Source organism: Mustela nivalis (genome assembly GCF_964662115.1).
Source record: "Mustela nivalis genome assembly, chromosome: 10".
NCBI lineage: Eukaryota > Metazoa > Chordata > Mammalia > Carnivora > Mustelidae > Mustela > Mustela nivalis.
In genome coordinates, this window is record NC_139029.1 from 56,543,124 (window position 1) to 56,566,099 (window position 22,976).

Consider the following 22,976-nt stretch of genomic DNA (forward strand, 5'->3'; position numbering starts at 1 on the left):
AATGTTTCCTCTAGGAAGAGATCACAAAAGATAAGCAAGGATGTTCAGAGCATGCTTCTCAAAGGCTCTGCTAGTATTGAAATAGTGTCTTAGAGTTAAATATTGGAATGGATTCAAATGTAGTTTGCACCTTATCTGCAGAGCTCCTCCATTGTCTCTTCAAGTGTGGGGTAGGGGGTCAAGAGGAAAGTCTTTAGTGATGGGAGCAAGTTACACACACACACACACACACACGCCTACTATAAAGATACAAAATGTCAGTCTCTTACAAAATACTTGGAACAGTTTAAGTCGCTAGGGTTGAGACCTCTTCACTTAAAAAGTTTGGCATTTCATAATTTTTCATGTACAAAAAACAGTTTCACATTCTCCCTATGCCCTAAATTGCTTTCTGATGTTGAATGATATGAATTGTCAAGCAACATTAAATTAGCCACGTATCTCTAAGTTGTCCAAAGGGATTGAGCACCTCCTTTTAAAGTGTTCCACACCACCAGAAAATGCTTGCGACATTGATGAGAAGGGAGGGCGATCCCAGACAAGGAACGGCAAGTTTAAAATTGGAGTTGAGAAATGTAAAGTAGTTCGGAAGGGTACAGTTCAAAGGAAGGGAATGATGCAGTTAGACAAATGGTAAAGGTCATGATGGATTTTGTAAGCCTTGTGAAAGAGCTTGGAAAACAACGATATGCACCATTAACTGAAAAGAGAAAAATGTCAAGGACATTTGTACTAAGACTAAGTTTGAGTTGTGTGATCATTGATGCATTCCAATCTGGGCTGCTCATGTTTTGATCAGGTAGTCATCTATCGAAAGAAGCTGGTGGGAAGTCTAGTGAAGATATGCATTGTTCGGTAGAACCTTCTGTACTATCAGGTAACCACTAGTCACATATGGTTGCTGAGAACTTGAAATAAGGCTCATGCAATAAGGATAGTAATTGCCGTTAGGGCAGTAGGTAATGGGAAAAAAAAATAGGGATAAGCTCATGGGGGATTTGATGCTAAGAAATATGGGCAGAACTCCAAAATTTATTCTGTAAATCCAGAGCAATATTAAGAAGTTGGCCAAGTTCAGTGACCTCAGAACACACCAAATCTGAAGAATGAAAAGTGTCAAAGTGCAGAGGCATATTCCAGAAGAATTTGGCAGAGTTAAGGAGCAGGTCAGGCTTGTAGGAGAGTCAGAAAAATTCTTCTGGACCTGATTCATTAAAGCAGCATTGTTTTAGAAACACAAGGTGTGGTCTCCACTGGTTGATCTTTATTCTTCTTTAAAACAAGACAAAACAGAAAAACAAAACAGACTGAAGTAAACACCCTGTAGCCAATGGAGGGATTAATTAACTAAGAGCAAATCAAAGCAAAAGACAACTTAAGGGTCTTTCTTCTCATGCATCTGAAACAGTTGGCTATCCTCTGGTAAATATTTCCCATCCCAAAACAGACACCATTTTTAAATGAATATTAGTCCAAAACTAGGAAGGGTTACTTTTAAATAAATACTGGTCTCTTCACCTGAAGACCTAGCCTCTAAAGTTATTCAGGCAATTGATGAGGAAGAATTGAGGCAAGTTTGTGGGACTAGTTGCTTCACTTCACTAAGTCCTTCATAAGTAAATTCAGGGAGTAGGTTTGTCCATCTTCCCAGGTGGCAGGTAAGGGGTGGGAAGGAGCACGTTCCGTGAGCAATCCACTACTTTCAGACAAAATCAGACTAAAATCACCTAAGAAAGTCAAACATGCAAGAGATGGATTTTAGAGCAGAATTCTCTTCCCCAGAGAGCAACTGGTATAAATTTCTTAATTATGCCTAACCTTTTAAGCATAATACTTGATAATAAATTCTAGCACTTCATGCTGTTATTTAAATTTATTCTTTTCTTTTGTAAAGACACTATTAATCAATTTAATTTCAACGTGTCCAAAACAACTAAATGTTAACCATCCATTATATGCTTAATTGTTTTCACCTTTGCCTTAATGTATTCTCACCCTGACCTTTTCTTCACTAGTTTAATTCATTTTCCACTCATCTTTTTAAACAATAGGAGAAAATTGTAATAAAATAGTCAAATAATTTTGCAACACCTCTGTTCAAGACAAAATTCAGAGATACTGCATAACCTATAGGAAGAGATAGTAAGAAATAAAAGTTTGTTAGTTGATTACAAATCTCCAAATTCATCACCAAAAAGGTCCTGTGAGGGTGTCAGTACATAATCTACAAAAGCACAGATGTTGAAAAGACAAATGTATCAAAGCCAAGATTAACCTCTTCTGTTCCCTCTATTTCACTATTTTATACCTTTTAGTTTAGATTCCTAGGACATTTCTATGTGATAGGGAATCACACCTCAAACAGGGAGATATAAAGAAGAGGTGTAGACTGATTGGGCAGCCCTGGTAAAGAAAAGGGACAAAATACTGATATTTACTGAGAGCCACCTAGGTGCTTAAAGATGCACTGAATTATCTCACTTCCTTTTCACAACAGCCCCTTCACTCATCATACCTTCTCTCATTCCTTTGGCACCTGCAATGTACTAGGCTCTGTTCTTGGTAAAGACAAGGATGGACAAGACCAAGCCAGTCTCTATTCTTGTGAAACTCATATTCAAGTACATAAAATAAAGAAAGAAGTAAATGAAGAAGGAAAAAGAATTATAAATTAGGATAGGCACTATAAAGGAAACAAGTGAACTAAGATAGCAAATAATAGAGGAAAGAAGTAGAGATAGGAAGCTTAAGAAAGATTTGAGAAAGTATTTAATCCATTAACCAAAGGAAGAAACAGAGTTATGTATGCAGGAAATAGAAAAAAAAAAGTGGGCTAGCATGTGCAAAAGTCCTGGGGTGAGAAAGATCCATATGTCTACCAAGTGATGAATGGCCTGGAGAAAGAAGAGAAAAATTATTAGGAGGCTATCAGTGGTGGTCTAGCTGACAGAGGAGTTTTGCATGAATTAGAATAGAAGTATTCGAGATGAAGAGTAATGACGAGTATTAAGATATATTTTGCACGTAGAGAAGTATTTTATGACAATACTTGCCACATATACTTATTAATATCCCCCCCCCCCATTAACAGATGAGAAATAGCCTTAAAAATTAGGAAAGTAACTGAGGCTTTTACAGGAAATAACTTCAGGACGGGAATATGACCGCTGCCTTCCTTAAAGCCCTTTACCTTTATCACACTTGCTAGCTTTATTAATTCAAGGTCAATGTAGGTTTTATAGAATCCTAATAGTAGTAGAAGCTTTGGCCAGTCTAATGATTCTGAATTAGAATGTGCTTTAATAGGGAAGCCTGGGTGGCTCAGTCGGTCAAGCATGGGACTCTTGGTTTCTGTTTGGCTCATGATCTCAGGGTCCTGCGATCAAGCCCCACAATGGGCTTGAGTCTGCTCAAGATTCACCCTTTCCCTCCCTCTCTGATTTCTCCCGCACCCCAGCCCATGCTCTCTCTTCTTTTAAAACAGATAAATGAATAAAAATTTTAAAAAAAGAATATTCTGGACATAACTATAACCTAGACAGTGTATAGATTTTCAGTTCACAAATCCATAACTTCATTTCATCTGAAAAGGGCACCAAATTCTACAAGCACTCCAGATACATCCGTTCCATGCAAAATACCAAAACACTCTTGCATTTCTTCCAGAAACATGCCGTGTTAACACCATGCATATGAAAATTTTTTCACTTACTAAAAAAAACCAATTTCTAGCAAGTGTGAACCATACACTCTTAAGTCTAAACTGGGTAATTTCCATGACCAACCTGTTTTTTCAGCTTTGCTAAAAATGTGCCCATATCTCCCCATATATAAAATGGCACTGGTCGCTGAAAATCTCCCAGCACGTAAGTCAACACATGAAAAAGGCTTAAAATAAGCTGGGCTTAGAGTAAAAAAAATAAGCTGAGAAGGATTTTGCTTTTTAAATTCAGTACTTCCTCAGTTAATTTCTTAATTTTTATTCTACCCTTACTTCTGAGATTCTGGAATATGTATTAGTGCCTCTCACTAGTACTTCCACTTCTCCTTTTTCTCAGCACCTGATAGGATTGTCTTCCTCACCCTTTTCAGTTGGCACAGCCTGCTACTCACTCTAGAAGTATGTGGGTGCCGTTCTATGCTCTACAGCTCTCCCCTCAGTGCTCTACAGCTCTCCCCTCCACTACTGTGGGGTCCAGCAATGTTGGAAGCCTCAGTCAGCCTGAGTCTCTGACGAGGATAACTGGTAGCCCCACACCCAACTCTCGATAGGCAAGCTAAGTGAAGGCAGAAGAACTTTTGTTGTTTTAAGAAACTAAGATTTGGGGTTTCCTTTTCACTGATGCTAATGTATAACATTGTTTTCTTGGCTTGTTAAGCTTCCTTCACATTCTTTAGGTGAAGGGAAATACAAATTTCCAAATTAGGGAAGTATGGCAAGCTGTATAGTTGGCAGGTCAGGAGGTCTGCATCCAAATGGACCTGTTTTTCATCGTTCTTTGCACTTTGCCTGCTCTCTATCCCTCCTTTTTCTCAGCTGTGAAAAAGAGACAGTAGCATAAGTGTGTTAGAACAATTTGCCAAGTGCCTAGCAGGATGCCAAACCACAGAGGATGTTCAACGACAATAGAAATCTAGAAGGATCTATCCATGTAGGAAGGACTGAATCTGAAGAATCTGCAGAAATGGTGTGGGGCAGGGGGGACCTGCCATTTATCCCTCTCACGTCCCCTTCTCCCCCTGCAAGCTTCTCCCTAGCCACGAACGCACCTCTCTGTCCCTTTCTGCATACCTGATGCTCCCTGTCTTCCTCCCACTCCGCTGTCACGAACTTCTCTCATAAATCATTCATTAAAATAGCTGTGTTTTCATAAAAACTAACCTCCGTTAGAAGACGACAAATGAAGAATAAACTTGCAAGCTTTGGCGAAAACTCAACCTCATTCGCTGCATGGTTAATGGGCAAAAATCATGCATTTTCCTCAGTGGGTGCAATGGTGAAAATAAACTGGTTTTGAAATGTCCAAAAAAAAAAAAAAAAAGAAAAGAAAACTAGAGCTTAAACATAGTATCTTGAGCCTTAGGCAGAGAAGGGCTAAGGCATACCTTTCACCTGAACCCAGGACAACAGAGAGGATGCCTCTAGCCTGTTAGGTCTGCTAAGTGGACAGATCTCATGGTTAGTCTTTAGAGAGGGCTTTTATGAAACTGTCCAGAGTGTGCAGGAAAAAGTACCATGAGAGTCCAGCAGGGTCCAGCTCAAGACTGGTGGCATTCATGCTGGGTGTTTGCATGACTCTTAAAAATGTACAGGGACGGGACGCCTGGGTGGCTCAGTTGGTTAAGCAGCTGCCTTCGGCTCAGGTCATGATCCCAGAGTCCTGGGATCGAGTCCCACATAGGGCTTCTTGCTCAGCAGGGAGCCTGCTTCTCCCTCTGCCTCTGTCTGCCATTCTGTCTGCCTGTGCTCGCTCTCTCCCTCTCTCTCTGATAAATAAATAAAATCTTTAAAAAAAAATGCATAGGGACCACAGACCTGTACCCTTGGGGCAAATAATGCATTATATATTAATAAAAATAATTTTAAAAAATACAGGCACCTTCTGAACCGTCTTCATATCAACCCTTAAAGCAATCCTGCAAAAGAGTGTTAAGATCTTTGTTGCTGCTGATGAACTGTAGCTTTAGGCTTTTAAATCATTTACCAAGTTCCCATAGATGGGAAGTGGAAGAGCATGTATCCCAAACCAGCACTTCTAATTTCCAGGCTACCACCCTCTTTCTCTTCACCAACACAGCACCTCTACCTCTGGGAAGTGAATTCAATAGTGTCTTTTGATGTTAACAGCATATGCTATCACAGAACGTGATGAAATGATGTTTTCTATATTTATAAAATAACTAAAAGAGGAAAAAAGAACAAGGCTTTAAAAAAAAAAAACTACAAATATGCCCTTGAAAAATGAAATTAAGGTGAGGTATCCTATAAGCCATGTGTTTTGACTGAAAAAAAAAAATCCCACCACTTCAGAGCATTTTCACCTTCTCCTCCATAAAGAGAGAAGAAGATGGGGAAGGATGCTGTATTTGTAAATCCCATCATTTCTCTAAGGAACCATCATTGCTTTCTTGTAGCTAACATAATTTCCATATTTTATCTATTTGCAGACCGACTTAAACATTGGAAACACCTAAAAGTTACAGCAAAAACACAAGATCTGTAGCCAAGCAAACCTAGGTTTGAATAGGAGTTCCAGCATCTAAAGTTAAAGACCTTGGGAAAGTGAGTTATTCAAGCCGTGCTCTAGAATTGAGCCTCAAGTTTCTCACCTCTCAAATGAGAAGTTTATAGCCATGATCTTGTGGGATGGTAGTGAGTATTACATGGTAGAGTGAATAAAACACTGATACTTTACAGATTTTTAAAATGTTACTTCTTCTTTCCCTTTTCATTATACAGATTCACATCATTCTCTAACTCCTATTTCCAAGTAACACACAATCCAGTAGATTTCAATAATTCAATAAATATTTGAAAAAAGAAGGAAGGAAAGAGGGGAGGAAGTAGGGAAGGAAGGCAAAGAAGGAAGACCGGCAGGGAGGAAGGGAGGAAGGAAGAGGAAGAAAATTTTATTACAAACATTTCTAAAATGTGGTGGAGATAGTTTCCTTTCTGAATGATCTGGTATTGTTCTATCAGCAGAAATTGGAAGCCCTTGTAGTTGTACTGACCTTGTCCTCTTTCCCCAGTAGTGACACAGAGCTATAGAAACTTCTTGTAATATCATGGGAAACTGGGACACCTGGGTGGCTCAGATGGTTAAGCATCTGCCTTTGGCTCAGATCATGATCTCAGGGTCCTGGGATCAGAAGCCTGCTTCTCCCTTTTCCTCTGCCCCACCCCCCACCCCCAGTTATGCACGCGCTCTCTCTCTCTCTCTCAAATAAATAAAATCTTTTTAAAAAATCATAAGAAATTGGTCATTTATTCACGAAGCAGAACCTCCTGTTTGAAAGACTTTTAGTTCTGTTTGATTTTATCATGCATTCATTCCTGGAATTGTTATGTATTTTAGGGCCACCAATCTCCTTTCTACACACAATTATACATTTTTCACACGAATAACCAGATATCTAATGTAAATCTAAGCAACAGAAGAATTTCCCAATGCCCAGCTTCTGTTTCCATCCCCGCCTAAGAAGAGAACATCTACAGGTTTGGACCATGATCTCCACTCTAAAGAAGGGCTAGTTTCTTTTATAGTTTCAGAGTCTGAAATGTGAAATGTGAGTTTATTAAGTACGTGGTGGGTGTTGTCAAATGGATCATATCAAAGCAATTCCTCCATTTCCTACAACCATTAGTGTATAGACAGGTATCCTGGGTAATTACAAGCACTTATAATTAGGTTTTGATGGGGAACCGTTTCAAGCAAATCATTTATTCAGCTGTGAACCAGATTAGTAACAGCGGGTTGTTGGCAAAATCTCCCACTCTAACTGAAAACACAGCAAGAAGTGTTGATACAAAGAGAACTTTAGAACTATGCTGAAAGTTTCATTATTTTGCCAAAAACAATTGCATCACTTCCTTCGAATATAAGTACATGCCTTGTGAATCACTATTTTGATTTTTAAAGTATGGGGGGCGGTATGAAAATACAGTGATGAAACAAAAAAGAATAGCCAATGGAATTTAATTGGCACAACCTTTAAGTCAGGATTGGATTAACAACATGTGCATGAGAAACAAAGGCCAAACAATGTTCAGTGTGATTGTGGATAGCCTTTAGAGGCCTCCAAAGTTCCATCATGAATGGATATCAATAGTTGGACCTTGACATTAAAAAGATTAGGAGAGGCAGTTGACCTTCAATCCAAGATGAGACTTTAATTAGCAGATAAAGGAGGGTACAATGGCCTGTTATACTCTTTTAGAAGGCTAATCTATGTACAGGCACAACATTGTAATCAAAAATCTCCAAATAAGCAAATCTAGCTCAAGAATGCATTAGCTAGACTACTATTACCCTCAGTGCTCACTTATAGCTTTATATACCTTTTTAAATGCCTCCTTCAAATGACTTTGTACATCCTTAATTATCCTCTTTTTCGTTTTTATTTTTTCTTTAGAATTTTACTTATTTATTTTGAGAGAGTGAGCATGTGTGCAAACAGGGAGAAGGGGAGAGGCAGAGAGAGAATCTCAAGAGGACTCCACTCTGAGTGTGGAAACCGACACTGGGCCGATTTCATGACCCTGAGATCACAATCTGAACGAAATCAAGAGTTGGACGTTCAATGGACTAATGCACCCAGGCACCCCTTAATTAAACTCTTTTAAATGATTAGCATCTAGCTTCCCTTGAAATTTCAATCTCTAGGAGAGTTTATTGCTTTTATTTGAAACTACCAGGGAAGAAATTTGACTGTTCAAAGCAGAGAAACCAACCTCAGTTGATAACTTAAGTACAGGAACTCCCACCACCTCCCACTCTTTCCAACATAAATAGAGCAATTTGACTTTAGTCTAATTTGATCATTTATAATCTGATACAAACAACACAAATATCTTTCCTAAAACTTGTTTATGAGCTTTGTATTGTTTATTTACTGCAAAAACCTCCAGATACTTCTGTGTTAGAAATATGATCACTTCTGAATTATCTTTCCTAATTGGAGCCAGGGCTGGCATGCATGATGGAGATTTTTATTCAATCCCTAAACGCATTAAATCCAGAAGCAGCACCATTTTAGATCTTACTATTTTGAAGAGGTTTCCTCCCTAAAGCAACCAACGTCTTTCTTATATGTCTCCTTTTCCTCTAATCAAATTCATATGTTGAAGTCCTAACCCCCAGTATCTCAATATGTGACCTTATTTGAAAATAGGGCCACTACAGACCCAATTAGTTAATATGAGATCATACTGAAATAGACTGGTCCACTTTGACTGGTTCTTATAAAAAGAAGAAAATAGGACATAAAACACACACATAAGCTATGTGGGATGGCATGTCCACAAGCCAGGGAATGCCAAAGATCACTAGTCAACCACTAGAAGCTAGGAGAGTAGCATGGAACAGATTCTCCCTGACAGCTTATGGAAGGAAGCAATCCTACCAACTCCTTGATGTTGAATTTCCAGTCTCCAAACTATAAGAAATAAATGTCTGTTGTTTAAGCCCCCTAGTCAATGGTTCTTTTCATATGGAAACCTAGCAAACTAATACACTCTCTTCACTACTGTGCCAGCAAATAGTTTTATTGGGTTATTAGTGATTCTTTTTTTTTTTTAATCCTTGCTCCTGGTATTAAATGGGAATATTTCCATGTTAGCAGTGATCCAGGAATTATCCTTCAAATGATGGCTATTTTTAAAATGGTATCACTTATTTGTGGAGCATAACAAATAGCATGGAGGACATGGGGAGTTAGAGAGGAGAAGAGAGTTGTGGGAAATTGGAAGGGGAGGTGAACCATGAGAGACTATGGACTCTGAAAAACAATCTGAGGGTTTTGAAGGGGTGGGGGGTGGGAGGTTGGTGTACCAGGTGGTGGGTATTATAGAGGGCACGGATTGCATGGAGCACTGGGTGTGGTGCAAAAATAATGAATACTGTTATGCTGAAAATAAATAAAAAATAAATAAATAAAACAAAAACCAAAACAAAAATAAAATAAAATGTATACTATCTCTAAGCATTGCGTTGGCCTTCCAAAAGGTGGAAAAATAGTGAGACTTAGAAGGAGAGCAAGATAGTTTGTCTTCTTCTTATACTTTCCTTTAAAAAATATTGTAGTAGCTCGGTGGGTACATACTAATAGTGAAACACATTTTGATGGAACTATGAGCATCAATCATAAATAGAGTCAGTTGGGAATTCAACCAATGTCTTTACGGTGGGAGCTAAGTCACAGAAGGGTTTCAAGTAGGAGATAAATAGTACATTTACTATCAGGAAGGAGAGGGGAATATGGCTTTCATCATTTGGGAAAACAAATGATATCCACAAAAACAAACTACTGCTTAGAAAATAGAAAAAAGTAGTAATATCAAGGGAAGATCAACAGTCAGTACCTGGATTAAAACCATGGCTTTCCAAGTCCTAGAAAAATTTGGACTAAACATATTTCCTATTACCATGCACTCCCAGCTTGTGGGTCTCTGGGCCACATTTGATAGATGTAGTTCTTAAACTTTCATGTGCATAAGAATCATCTGGGGGGCTTCTAAAACACATTTCTGGGTTCCAGTCTCAGAGTTTCAAATTCAGTTGATCTGAATGGGACTAAAGAATTTCCATTTCTAATAAATTTCCAGCTGATACTCCTGCTGCTGGTCTGGGGATAATACTTTAAGAACCATTGGACTATATCAATGTTGTCAAACCTGTCTGATGAAGAGACTCATCTGGGAGAGCTTATTTCGAAAAATATAAAACCATAGGCCCCATGTCAGACTTTCTGACCCATAATCTCCAGAGGAGGGACCTGAATTTTCTATTTTAACAAACTTTGGATGATAAGTAAAATTGGGTAAGTTTGGGAAATGCTACACCAAATCTCTAAGTTCACTTATATCATCTTCCATTTTCCTATATGGTATGAATGGGTGGGTTTTACAATATGGCAGTAATTGTATGATGAGTTAAGAACAGCACAAATGGGTTCTGTAACCTTAATCTGTTGCCTTATAGAACCTCACTCCTTATTTTCATGAACAGGTACGCCAGGAGACAGTCTTTCTTAATAGCAACTGGCTCTGGTACCATGATGCAGTCCAGAGAACTTGGACTGCATGATGCAGCCTTTACTGGCAACTGTACTACTAATTTTTGCTCTTTGGGTTATCCCATAACCCACATCTTGCTCCAAATATTAATGGAGGGTCTAGCTTCAGGCTATTTCCTCTTTAATATCACAAGTATGTATGTATGAGTTTTATTTCAAAACCACCTTCTCGTTTTTTGCAGGAATATTCTTGCTGGCATGCGCAAAGGAAGTCCCACTGGTTCAGCAGCTGGCTGATGGTAATTCAAGTTAACTCCTGAAAGGACAATTGGAGATTTGCAAAGAGCTTATAGCAAAATTGCCTGGGATCCTATTAAGCCTATGTGTTGCTTTGCACACATGACTCCTATCTCTTAGATCCAAATTCCAGCTGCTTTCTCAAAATTGAGGTATCCTGTAAATGTCTTTCTTTGGGCCATATTTTACCTCTGGGGACATATAGTGGTCTTAAGAATAATGGCCTCACACATGTCATCTCTAATCTTTGCAGCAACCAATAAGATGGGTGTTACTCTGTTTTATCAATAATGAAACTGAGGCTAAGGGAGATTAAATATGGAATCCTCAAGGTCACATAATTACTTACTGTCAGTCAGGATTCAAACTCAGGACAATCCAACCTTAAATCTTGAGCTGCCTCTACAAGACTACACTATTCTGCCTTTGAAGAAATGCTGGATCAAGTTGGAGAGCAATATTTCAGTTTGTTTTTTTCTCCTTGAGTTTCCAAGATTGCATTTAAACCTTTGCCAAGTGAGATAAGATTGTGGCACTCTTTCTCAGCTTTGTCTGTTACCTCCACAGAATCTCTGCCAACACCAAATGTAAATATAAAACTAGTTCTGTGACTGGAAAGCCAGGCACTGAATGGTTATTCAGAAAATGTAGCTAACTGCCTGCTTTAAGTAACATATGGACAGTTTGGACCTTGAATTACCCTGAATTACTACTTTTGCTCAAATTCATAGCTCATTGTTGCACATCTTCTTTCTGTTCTTTATTTCACAAGCAAGGACTTATTGAATGCCAAGCCTATGTCACACAACAGACACAGAGATGAAAAACATATTCCCTGTCTTGGCCATGCAAAGAAGTTGGGTAAATAAGCCAACAATTTACAACACAGACAGATGTTTTATCATGATTTCCTGAAAGAAGTGATACTTGAGCTGAAACTCATGAGAGATGCATTAGATTTAATCACATAGACAAGAGAAGGGAGTATCCAGCATAGAAGTAACAGCACATGTGGAACATGGAGGCATGGGGTTGGCAGTGTTGCTGGAGAACAAGGCAGACCTGGAAGATGACACTAGAGGCTTAGTGGAGATCAGATTATAGAAAGCCTTATGGATTAAGTTGTTTTAACTTTATTCTGAAGTCCACAGGAAAATGTTAAGAATGTTAAGAATGTTAAGAAGGAGACATACAATGGCTACCAGACACATGAAAAAATGTTCATCATCACTAGCCATCAGGAAGATTCAAATCAAAACCACATTGAGATATCACCTTACACCAGTTAGAATGGCCGAAATTAGCAAGACAAGAAACAACATGTGTTGGAGGGGATGTGGAGAAAGGGGAACCCTCTTACACTGTTGGTGGGAATGCAAGTTGGTGCAGCCACTTTGGAGAACAGTGTGGAGATTCCTCAACAAATTAAAAATAGAGCTTCCCTATGACCCTGATTGCACTACTGGTTATTTACCCCAAAGATACAGATGTAGTGAAAAGAAGAACCATCTGTACCCCAATGTTTATAGCAGCAATGGCCACGGTCTGCCAAACTGTGGAAAGAACTAAGATGCCCTTCAACGGACAAATGGATAAGGAAGATGTGGTCCATATACACTACGGAGTATTATGCCTCCATCAGAAAGGATGAATACCCAACTTTTGTAGCAACATGGATGGGACTGGAAGAGATTATGCTGAGTGAACTAAGTCAAGCAGAGAGAGTCAATTATCATATGGTTTCACTTATTTGTGGAGCATAACAAATAGCATGGAGGATAAGGGGAGTTAGAGAGGAGAAGGGAGTTGAGGGAAATTGGAAGGGAAGGTGAACCATGAGAGACTATGGACTCTGAAAAACAATCTGAGGGGTTTGAAGTGGCGGGTGGGTGGGAGGTTGGGGGAACTAGATGGCGGGATTAGAGAGGGGACAGATTGCATAGAGCACTGGGTGTGGTACAAAAATAATGAATACTGTTATGCTGAAAATAAAATTTTAAAAAATATATAAGCAAAAAAAAATGTTAAGAAGGAACATAACATGAATAAATTTTCATTTTTTAAGAAAATATCACAGTGGCAGCAGATGTGGAGGATAACTGAAGGGCCCAAAACCAGATGTAGGACACAAGTTACCAATGTAATTCAGATGGGAAATGATGGAGACATAGATTTGGGTCATGGCAGTGAAGATGGAGAGACAGAATTAAGAAATGCTTGTAGATTTAGGAGAATTTAAATGATGGTTAGATATACTGAAAAGAGATTAAGTCATTCAATTGTTTTCATTTGTTCCAAGGTCTTATTAAGAATATATTATTCTTTTTCTTATTCCCTGCTTATTCTCTTACTATGACGTTCACTTAACTTTGAATATCTCTTACTTCACCACCACCAGCAGCAGCATCACTCACTACCAGCACCACAGCAATCAGCAAGAATTTATGGAGCACTTATTACTGAATCATACTTTGTCCAATCTTGTAACACATTTATATCTGTCTATTTTATGCCCCTATTTCTATTAGTAGCCTCTGTTTGATTTAGTCTTGTATTTTTAATGGTATTGTGTTTTCTTGGTGTGTAATTTCTTTCTTCTTCTTCTTGAAAGATTTTTTTATTTGACACAGAGAGAGAGAGCACATACATGCACAAGCAGGGGGAGTAGCAAGCAGGAGAGGAGGAAGCAGACTCTCTGCTGAGCAGAGGCCACCCCCCATCACCCTGCCACTCCTCACTACAGGGTGCTTGATCCCAGGACCCTGGTATCATGAACTCAGCCAAAGACAGCCACTTGACTGACTGAGCCACCCAGGCACCCCTGTTGGTGTGTAATTTCTTCTGTCTTTCCTGTGCAATAGTATTCCAAAACCTAAATTCTCATGTTTTCTGTTTACATCTGCCATTTAAAAAATTATTTTCTCAAGGTAATGATGCACAAATATTTCTTGTCCATTTTCAGAACATTTGAAAGGATTCAACGTAAAAGTTGTAAGTTAAATCAATAAAATGACAAAAACTATAACCAGCAATTACTATCATTAAGAAATCAAGTGAAGACTACTATTCATTTTTTTTTATTTTTAACAACTTTATTACATTATAATTTTTTTATTAATTTTTTATTTTTTATAAACATATATTTTTATCCCCAGGGGTACAGGTCTGTGAATCACCAGGTTTACACACTTCACAGCACTCACCAAAGCACATACCTTCCCCAATGTCCATAATCCCACCCCCTTCTCCCAAACCCCCTCCCCCCAGCAACCCTCAGTTTGTTTTGTGAGATTAAGAGTCACTTATGGTTTGTCTCCCTCCCAATCCCATCTTGTTTCATTGATTCTTCTCCTACCCACTTAAGCCCCCATGTTGCATCACCACTTCCTCATATCAGGGAGATCATATGATAGTTGTCTTTCTCTGCTTGACTTATTTCGCTAAGCATGATACGCTCTAGTTCCATCCATGTTGTCGCAAATGGCAAGATTTCATTTCTTTTGATGGCTGCATAGTATTCCATTGTGTATATATACCACATCTTCTTGATCCACTCATCTGTTGATGGACATCTAGGTTCTTTCCATAGTTTGGCTATTGTGGACATTGCTGCTATAAACATTCGGGTGCACGTGCCCCTTTGGATCACTACGTTTGTATCTTTAGGGTAAATACCCAATAGTGCAATTGCTGGGTCATAGGGCAGTTCTATTTTCAACATTTGGAGGAACCTCCATGCTGTTTTCCAGAGTGGCTGCACCAGCTTGCATTCCCACCAACAGTGTAGGAGGGTTCCCCTTTCTCCGCATCCTCGCCAGCATCTGTCATTTCCTGACTTGTTGATTTTAGCCATTCTGACTGGTGTGAGGTGATATCTCATTGTGGTTTTGATTTGTATTTCCCTGATGCCGAGTGATATGGAGCACTTTTTCATGTGTCTGTTGGCCATCTGGATGTCTTCTTTGCAGAAATGTCTGTTCATGTCCTCTGCCCATTTCTTGATTGGATTATTTGTTCTTTGGGTGTTGAGTTTGCTAAGTTCTTTATAGATTCTGAACACTAGTCCTTTATCTGATATGTCGTTTGCAAATATCTTCTCCCATTCTGTCAGTTGTCTTTTGATTTTGTTAACTGTTTCCTTTGCTGTGCAAAAGCTTTTGATCTTGATGAAATACCAATAGTTCATTTTTCCCTTGCTTCCCTTGCCTTTTGCATTGTTCCTAGGAAGATGTTGCTGCGGCAGAGGTCGAAGAGGTTGCTGCCTGTGTTCTCCTCAAGGATTTTGATGGATTCCTTTCGCACACTGAGGTCCTTCATCCATTTTGAGTCTATTTTTGTGTGTGGTGTAAGGAAATGGTCCAATTTCATTTTTCTGCATGTGGCTGTCCAATTTTCCCAGCACCATTTATTGAAGAGGCTGTCTTTTTTCCATTGGACATTCTTTCCTGCTTTGACGAAGATTAGTTGACCATAGAGTTGAGGGTCTATTTCTGGGCTCTCTATTCTGTTCCATTGGTCTATGGGTCTGTTTTTGTGCCAGTACCATGCTGTCTTGATGATGACAGCTTTGTAATAGAGCTTGAAGTCCGGAATTGTGATGCCACCAACGTTGGCTTTCTTTTTCAATATCCCTTTGGCTATTCAAGGTCTTTTCTGGTTCCATATAAATTTTAGCATTATTTGTTCCATTTCTTTGAAAAAGATGGATGGTACTTTGATAGGAATTGCATTAAATGTGTAGATTGCTTTAGGTAGCATGGACATTTTCACAATATTTATTCTTCCAATCCAGGAGCATGGAACATGGCAGGGATGTCCATTATCACCACTGCTATTCAACATAGTACTAGAGGTCCTAGCCTCAGCAATCAGACAACAAAAGGAAATTAAAGGCATCCAAATCGGCAAAGAAGAAGTCAAATTATCACTCTTCACAGATGATATGATACTATATGTGGAAAACCCAAAAGACTCCACTCCAAAACTGCTAGAACTTATACAGGAATTCAGTAAACTATCAGGATATAAAATCAATGCACAGAAATCAGTTGCATTTCTCTACACCAACAGCAAGACAGAAGAAAGAGAAATTAAGGAGTCCATCCCATTTACAATTGCATCCAAAACCACAAGATACCTAGGAATAAACCTAACCAAAGAGACACAGAATCTATACTCAGAAAACTATAAAGTACTCATGAAAGAAATTGAGGAAGACACAAAGAAATGGAAAAATGTTCCATGCTCCTGGATTGGAAGACTACTATTCATTTACTAAGGCTCTGGTGTACGTGTTTCCAAGAAAAGTACATTATACTTTGCTCTAAGAATTCATAAGATGAAAAATTTTCTACTGTCCTCATAGGTGCAAATTGTGTTTATTTTATTTCACAGGCTATACATTTTCAGCAATACCTTCATCTACCTCTAGATATAGAGTTAAAATTCAGATCCTATACCAAGGTAAGAAGAAATGACATCACTAACTAAAAGACAAGTTATTTTATGTGCAGGCTTATATTTATCTCATGTATTCTTTTTCTAAATATAATAGAAATATATTTATGTAAATATAAATATCACATTCCCAAAAAATATGTATAGTTTTTTTCTTCAAGAAGTGTAAAGAAAGACTCCCTTGTGCCACTCAAGTTTAAAGACTAGACAAAATGGCATAACACAGACTCTTAACTATAGGGAACGAACTGGTGGCTGCCTGAGTGGAGGTGGAAGGGTGAGTGAAACAGTTGACACTTACCATGATGAGCACCGAGTAATGTATAGAATTATTGAATCACTATACTGTACACCTGACAATAATATAAGACTGTGTGTTAACTGTACTGGAATTAATTTTTAATGGCTTATTAACAAAGAGGAAGAGTAATAGAAAAACAATTGTCCACCCTTACCCGCATACCTAGTTGTCATAAGCATAACTCCCATAGATCACAGTCTGGCCACTTAGCCTCTCCATCAAGGTTTTATTGAGTAATTTCTATGAGTTTAGTACTGTTCTAAGCTCTTTAGGTACAAGAGATACATAAAACATGGGTCCTGCCCACAAGGAGCTTACAATATGGCTGAGAATTTTGTTAAAACAATGTATAAAATCTCTTAAAAATACATTTTGTACATATTATTTTTATATAAAAAAGCACTTCAGATAATAAAAAAATAAAGTCCTAGAACCTGAATGAAATGGAGAAACACTTTTATCCATAGGATGATCCTAGAGATATTTTGAATTAACAATTAACAAAATATTCAGTAAAAGCCTGGATTAATGAAAAAATATGAGCACAAATATTTTGAAGACAGCAATTAAACATTGAAGTATTCTTAATCATTAAAAGTATGTCAAGCAAGATATGTCTTATACAGATCCTTAAGGTGCCTGAATAATTATCTTAACAATAGGTTTCTTTAGAGTGTGCTTCCAACTAGTGAAGATACTAAAAAAAAAATTGTTCTCTTAACTAGTTTATATGTTTCTTTATAGCCTGGGCTGTGTTATTTGTTTAAGTTTTTAAAGTCAATCATATAGACAGTAAAAACAGCATATTCGACTTTGTCTGAATTTTCCTAGATTTCAGGGACCAAAATCCACATATAGATGTAAGACACACATACACATATACATATAAAACATGAAGACTCTTATTTTCTCTCTCCCCCCTCCTTGGAAGAATTTGGATAATATAGCTTCTGATGGAAGCCTAATCTTCTAAACCTTATATTCTCTATTATGCCATTCCCTAATATGCCATTCCTTTTCATGGTACCCTGGTCCAACCTCTCCTGAGAACAGCATAGTTGGGTGTTTATTTTTGTTTGTCTGTTTCACACTGGCTTGTGCTGGTGCTGTATGAAATCTGCAATAGGATGGAAGTGGGAGTAGGCAGGAATTTGTTCTTCCAACACAGAAGTCGCAGGTCTAAAATTACACAGAATATATTATATGCAGTCAGGAACCAGGTCTATACAACTCAGCTGCAAAGCATATTAATACCACAGATTTGTTTTGCATATGTATTCCACAGAGCTCTACAGTAGGCACTATAATTACAATAAAACTGTAGATCAAGCCCCGTTTCGCACATGTAACTCTTTATGGCAGAAATTTGTTTTATTTTGAGGACTAGTTCTATTCTCAGTGTAACCACATTACATAATTATGAGAATCCATGTATACGGATGGTAATTTAAAAAATGAAGAGGAAAGCCTTGTTAAGAATCCGTGTATTGCTGAATCATGATCTAGAATACTTGAAAACATATGTTACAGGACTTATTATTTTGGGTGAATTTAGTATGAAATGGATACATTTCTATGGGTTAAAAATGAAAACCTCAGAAGTATTTTATATTGACATATACCGTCTTTCCATCAGATTTCAAACTAATTGGACAAAGATCATTCTTAATTGTGTAAGAAATATCTTTACCAAAGAGTCATTATTTTTCAAACCTTTCTAACCATTTATGACTTTCACCTAGATAGCTTTAGTAAACTTTATTACATTAAACTGCAGGTGACTATTCTGTCTGGATTAGCATTTTTAAATCAGGGAAGTTTAACATAAAATTTCCCAAGTTGAATAGCAACACAGAAATGAAAGACTTCCTGTCACATTCATTTAAATTGGCTACTGCAAATATTGTACATAAATTTTATCTTCATTGAGAATTTACCAAATAAGGAGCATCTTTCTTGGGGTTAAATACTGCACCAGTGCTAAAAGACTTACGAAGAAAATATAAGAAAAGGGTTCTGCCCACCAAGAAATAGAATTTTTGTTAAGGGGGAAAATATGTAATGAAAATAATTGAAGAATAAAACAATAATCATCAAAATGAGAACTATGTAACTTCAGAGTTGGATAAAGGTAAGGAGAGAAAAAAAGATACTTTAATTGTTCAAGACCCAAGGACAAGATGAAAGTTGCACATGTGGAAGATGGGTAGGTTTTGCATGGGAAAAAGTAATCATAAAATATTATAAATGAGAACAGCATCAAGAGATTTGAAGTTGAGTCTGTCCATGACATGTAAACCTACACAATCAGGAAGCCGTTTTATAGTTGAAATTGAGAACTTATATTATATAGCTGGAGATAAGTCTAGATAAAGAATTAGTTGCAATTAAGATTTATTGAGCATCTACTGTGTTAGACTCACTTTACATACATTATCTTCAATTTATTATTATCTTTAGTATTATTATCTTTAATTTATTATTAAAATATTATTATCTTTAATTTATTGATTAATTCATTGAGATTCAATGAAATTAATCAGATTTCTCAAGGTCAAGGAGCTAATAAGTGGACAGCCAGATTTAAATCCAGGTTTCATTCCAAAACCCATGCTTCTATTACTATATCACATCGTCTTATAAATGGAATATCATTGAGGCAGATCTCACATCCCCACTGTAGTATAGGAAGAACAATAAACCTGGAATCAAAGAACTTACAATGAATCTGAATTCTTATATTAACCATGTGACATTGGGCAAGCCCTCTGTAGACTTGGGCTTCTTTTGTAAAAATAAAATAATAAATATATGACAACCAGACAACCACGTAGATGGATGATAGACAGATAGTGGTAACAGAAGCAAGGACATTCTTATGATTATTGGCAAATTCTGGTTGCTCAAAAGAATTCATTGAATTTAAACCTGAATAAAGGGATTAGATACATCATCTTTGTGTGAGTTAAATAAAGCCATTTAAAATACAAGTTCGAATGAATATAATTTTCCAGCTAATCCACAACTGATTCAACTACTTAAAGGAATGATTCACTGTTTTGGGTTTAATCTAGTTGACAGAGATGACAGTGGAATCACAGTACAGGCTTGTATGGCAAAACTACTGTTACCATATTATCATGTCTTCCTAAGATGTAGGTCACAGCATGGCCCTTAACACAATGCCTAAAGAAGGACACTCAATAAATGCGTGTTGCATTAAGTGAATGATAAGAGGAAAAGGAAGGAGGGAGGTGTGGAAGTGGGAAGAAAGGCAAGAGAAAGAAAGATTGGTTGAATTTACAAACAGCTAAGGACATTAGCTGAAAGACATCCAATGCTCAGAAGTATTTGTTAAAAGTTCATAGAATTTCTCATTTCAATTCAGATGACATAGTTTCTTTTGTATAAAATGTAACAAAATTTGCTATTGAATAACTATGTCACTTACTAGTTTTGCCTTTTTGTGTGACACCTGGGAAGAAATTTTAAGAAATCCTGAACAGATAGTGGTAAATCAGAGGGCTGTGCCTGGATTTTTTTTTTTTACTGCTCTAACACAACATAACACAACACAACAGCTAATCATGTAGCCTCAGTATTGTTTCCTGTGACATTTCAGGAAAGCCCTTAGCTGCATCCACTCTTTTCAGTCTTCAAAGCACATAACCCTTACATTGATTGCCAGTACACTGTGAGACATAACCAGAACACAGACCTACAGATGTTGAGTTCCAAACTTAGTCCAGAGGGACACAGTATCTCCAATACATTCATCACATGTTTGGCATAAATATCATTTATCACGGCGCCCTCCTGCCTTCATCTGGGCACCCTTTTCTATCTCATTTAAGTTTATGTCCTATTCATTGAATTCTTGCTCTCAAAATGTTAACTGTTCATTGTTGAAAGCTTATATTGATTTTTTTCAAACTCCTTATAAAATCAAGACTACCATAAAATGTAAAGATGTCCGCACTGGTTGAGATTCAGACAAAGCTTTGACGTTGGAGGAAAACTCTCGGAAAATGGGTTTTTCTTTTTCACACTTTTCACCAATCGTTATCTGTGAAATCATGCCCAACTTCTTAAAGATGTACTCAAAACCCAGTCCCAGAAGCCAATTTGATACTCAGAGACACAAAGCATGATAATAAACCTGGTTTCAGTGGGTATTACTGAAAAGAAGAAATACTAAATTTTTTTCAAAGATGAAAATGAACAATCCAAATCAAACATAAATTCTCCTTCTCAGGTGGGAAGATATACACAAACTCAGGCAAGCAGGAATTTCAATAAAAATTCAGCTCCGTTTTTCATCTGTTAGAATAGAGAGAGAAAGATGTAATAAGCATGAGAAGGCGAACTTTTTCTGTGTGATGTGAGAAGGTCTTGAGAAATACATATGTCTTAGACATTGAAACATTCTTGTTTGAAGTAATTACACATATGTTTTGTAAATAAAAGCAATTTAAATAACTGGAATTTTGGATCACTTAAGCTTTTAGGTTATTTAATTATGCTACATATATGCTTTTTTATGAGTAATTTTTCTGGTTTCCAAGTTTGAATTCCAGTAGAATAATCAAATCATGGCACTGAATCAATTGTAGATGCATTGAATGATCAGATAAACTTTCCATAAAAACAAGCCCCAATCAATGTATAACTGTACTCCAGAAAGATAAAAGGAAGAAAGCAAATTTTAATAACTATGAAACACAATTTTTCTCCCATCAAACCAACGAAGTGTGTGAGTGTGTGTGTGTGTGTGTGTGTGTGTGTGTGTTTTAAAATAATATGCAGTGCTGGTTAGGATGAAGCAAGCAGAAATTCTCCAACGTTGCTGATGGAATTTTAGATCTCTATAGTTTCCTGGAAAGCATTCACACTATAAGCATCTTTAAATATCAAAAGTTTATATATTATTTATTTATTAAAGTAAATGTATGATGAAAACAATCAGAAATATTTCAGTCTTTAGGTAATAATATATTTCCAATTATTGTGGTGCCAAATTTGAACACAGATTATGATTAGCAAACTACAATGTATCTTTTTAACAGACCTATATAAATACCAAAATTACTTTTTAAATAATTTGTAGGTAGTCTGGGGAATGTTTATTTTACATTAAGTTAGATAAAGCCAAGATATAATAATGCACATATAATATTATCCTAAGTATGTAAAGGAAAATCAAGTGAAGTGTAAGGGAAAAAGATGAGAAAGAAATTTACTAAAGCAATGGTGAGTTTTTATTGAATAGTGGAAGTAAAGTTTAGGAAGCTGCTTTTCTTTCTAATTTTCTTTATTTGGCAAAGTTTCTGTAGAGAGCTGGCTTATTTTCATAATGAAGGGAAAAGATAATAGAATTTACTTTAAAAAATTAAAAATGAAATTAGATTGAGATTACCAATAAACAAATGTGAACTGCATATCTCCCTTCTTTTCCCTTCATTTGTTCTCCAAGGACATCTGTGTTTATAGCAAAAAAAAAAAAAAAAAAAAAAAAAAAAAAGAAGAAAGTGCCCAGAATAGGTATATTACATGCATATATTTAAGGAAAAGATGTGGGACTAAAAAGTGAATAAAAATTTTATTGTCCCCATGACTTTTAAGCTATGTTCCAGAATCAGCCAGTTTATTGGTATCCTGTAGGCATTGTTTCACATTGTATCTCTATCGAAAAACACATTTTGATCTTCCCCTGAGGAACAGAAGTGATTATCTTTCAGGTACTTCATTCATGGGAGAACAAATGGCCAAGGATATTGAACTGCTTAAATGTCACATTCATCTTTACAACTTACACAGAGTAGTGGAGTCATTGTGCCCAGCCTCACCCAGGGAATGAAGTAAAATGAACATGCTGACTGTCCATTACAATGGAAAGTTCAACTTATTTGAGAAGCCAAGTGTGTCATGTTTGAAAAAAAATAATTAAAAGTTTTCACCTTCTTTCATTAAAACAAAAAAGGTCATAGGGAAGCTCAAATACCCAGCTTTTGTATCATCATGGGTGGGACTGGAAGAGATTATGCTGAGTGAAATAAGTCAAGCAGAGAGAGTCAATTATCATATGGTTTCACTTATTTGTGGAACATAACAAATAACATGGAGGACATGGGGAGATGGAGAGGAGAAGGGAGTCGAGGGAAATTGGAAGGGGAGATGAACCATGAGA

At 37.1% G+C, this 22,976-nt stretch overlaps 1 protein-coding gene across 3 annotated transcripts in view; it reads right to left on the bottom strand.

Moving 5' to 3' along the window:
• PTGER3 (prostaglandin E receptor 3) overlaps window positions 1–22,976 on the bottom strand; it is a 194,759-nt gene that overhangs the window by 91,075 nt on the left and 80,708 nt on the right. Inside the window, exon 4 of one of the 3 annotated variants that reach the window (XM_082686145.1) lies at window positions 16,996–21,109. The exons of the other annotated variants lie outside the window; for them this stretch is intronic. Within the exon in view, the coding sequence (XP_082542271.1) occupies window positions 21,106–21,109 (4 nt within the window). The 3' untranslated portion in view covers window positions 16,996–21,105. Of the gene's footprint in view, window positions 1–16,995; window positions 21,110–22,976 lie in introns of those variants that run through there. 3 annotated transcript variants of the gene reach the window in all.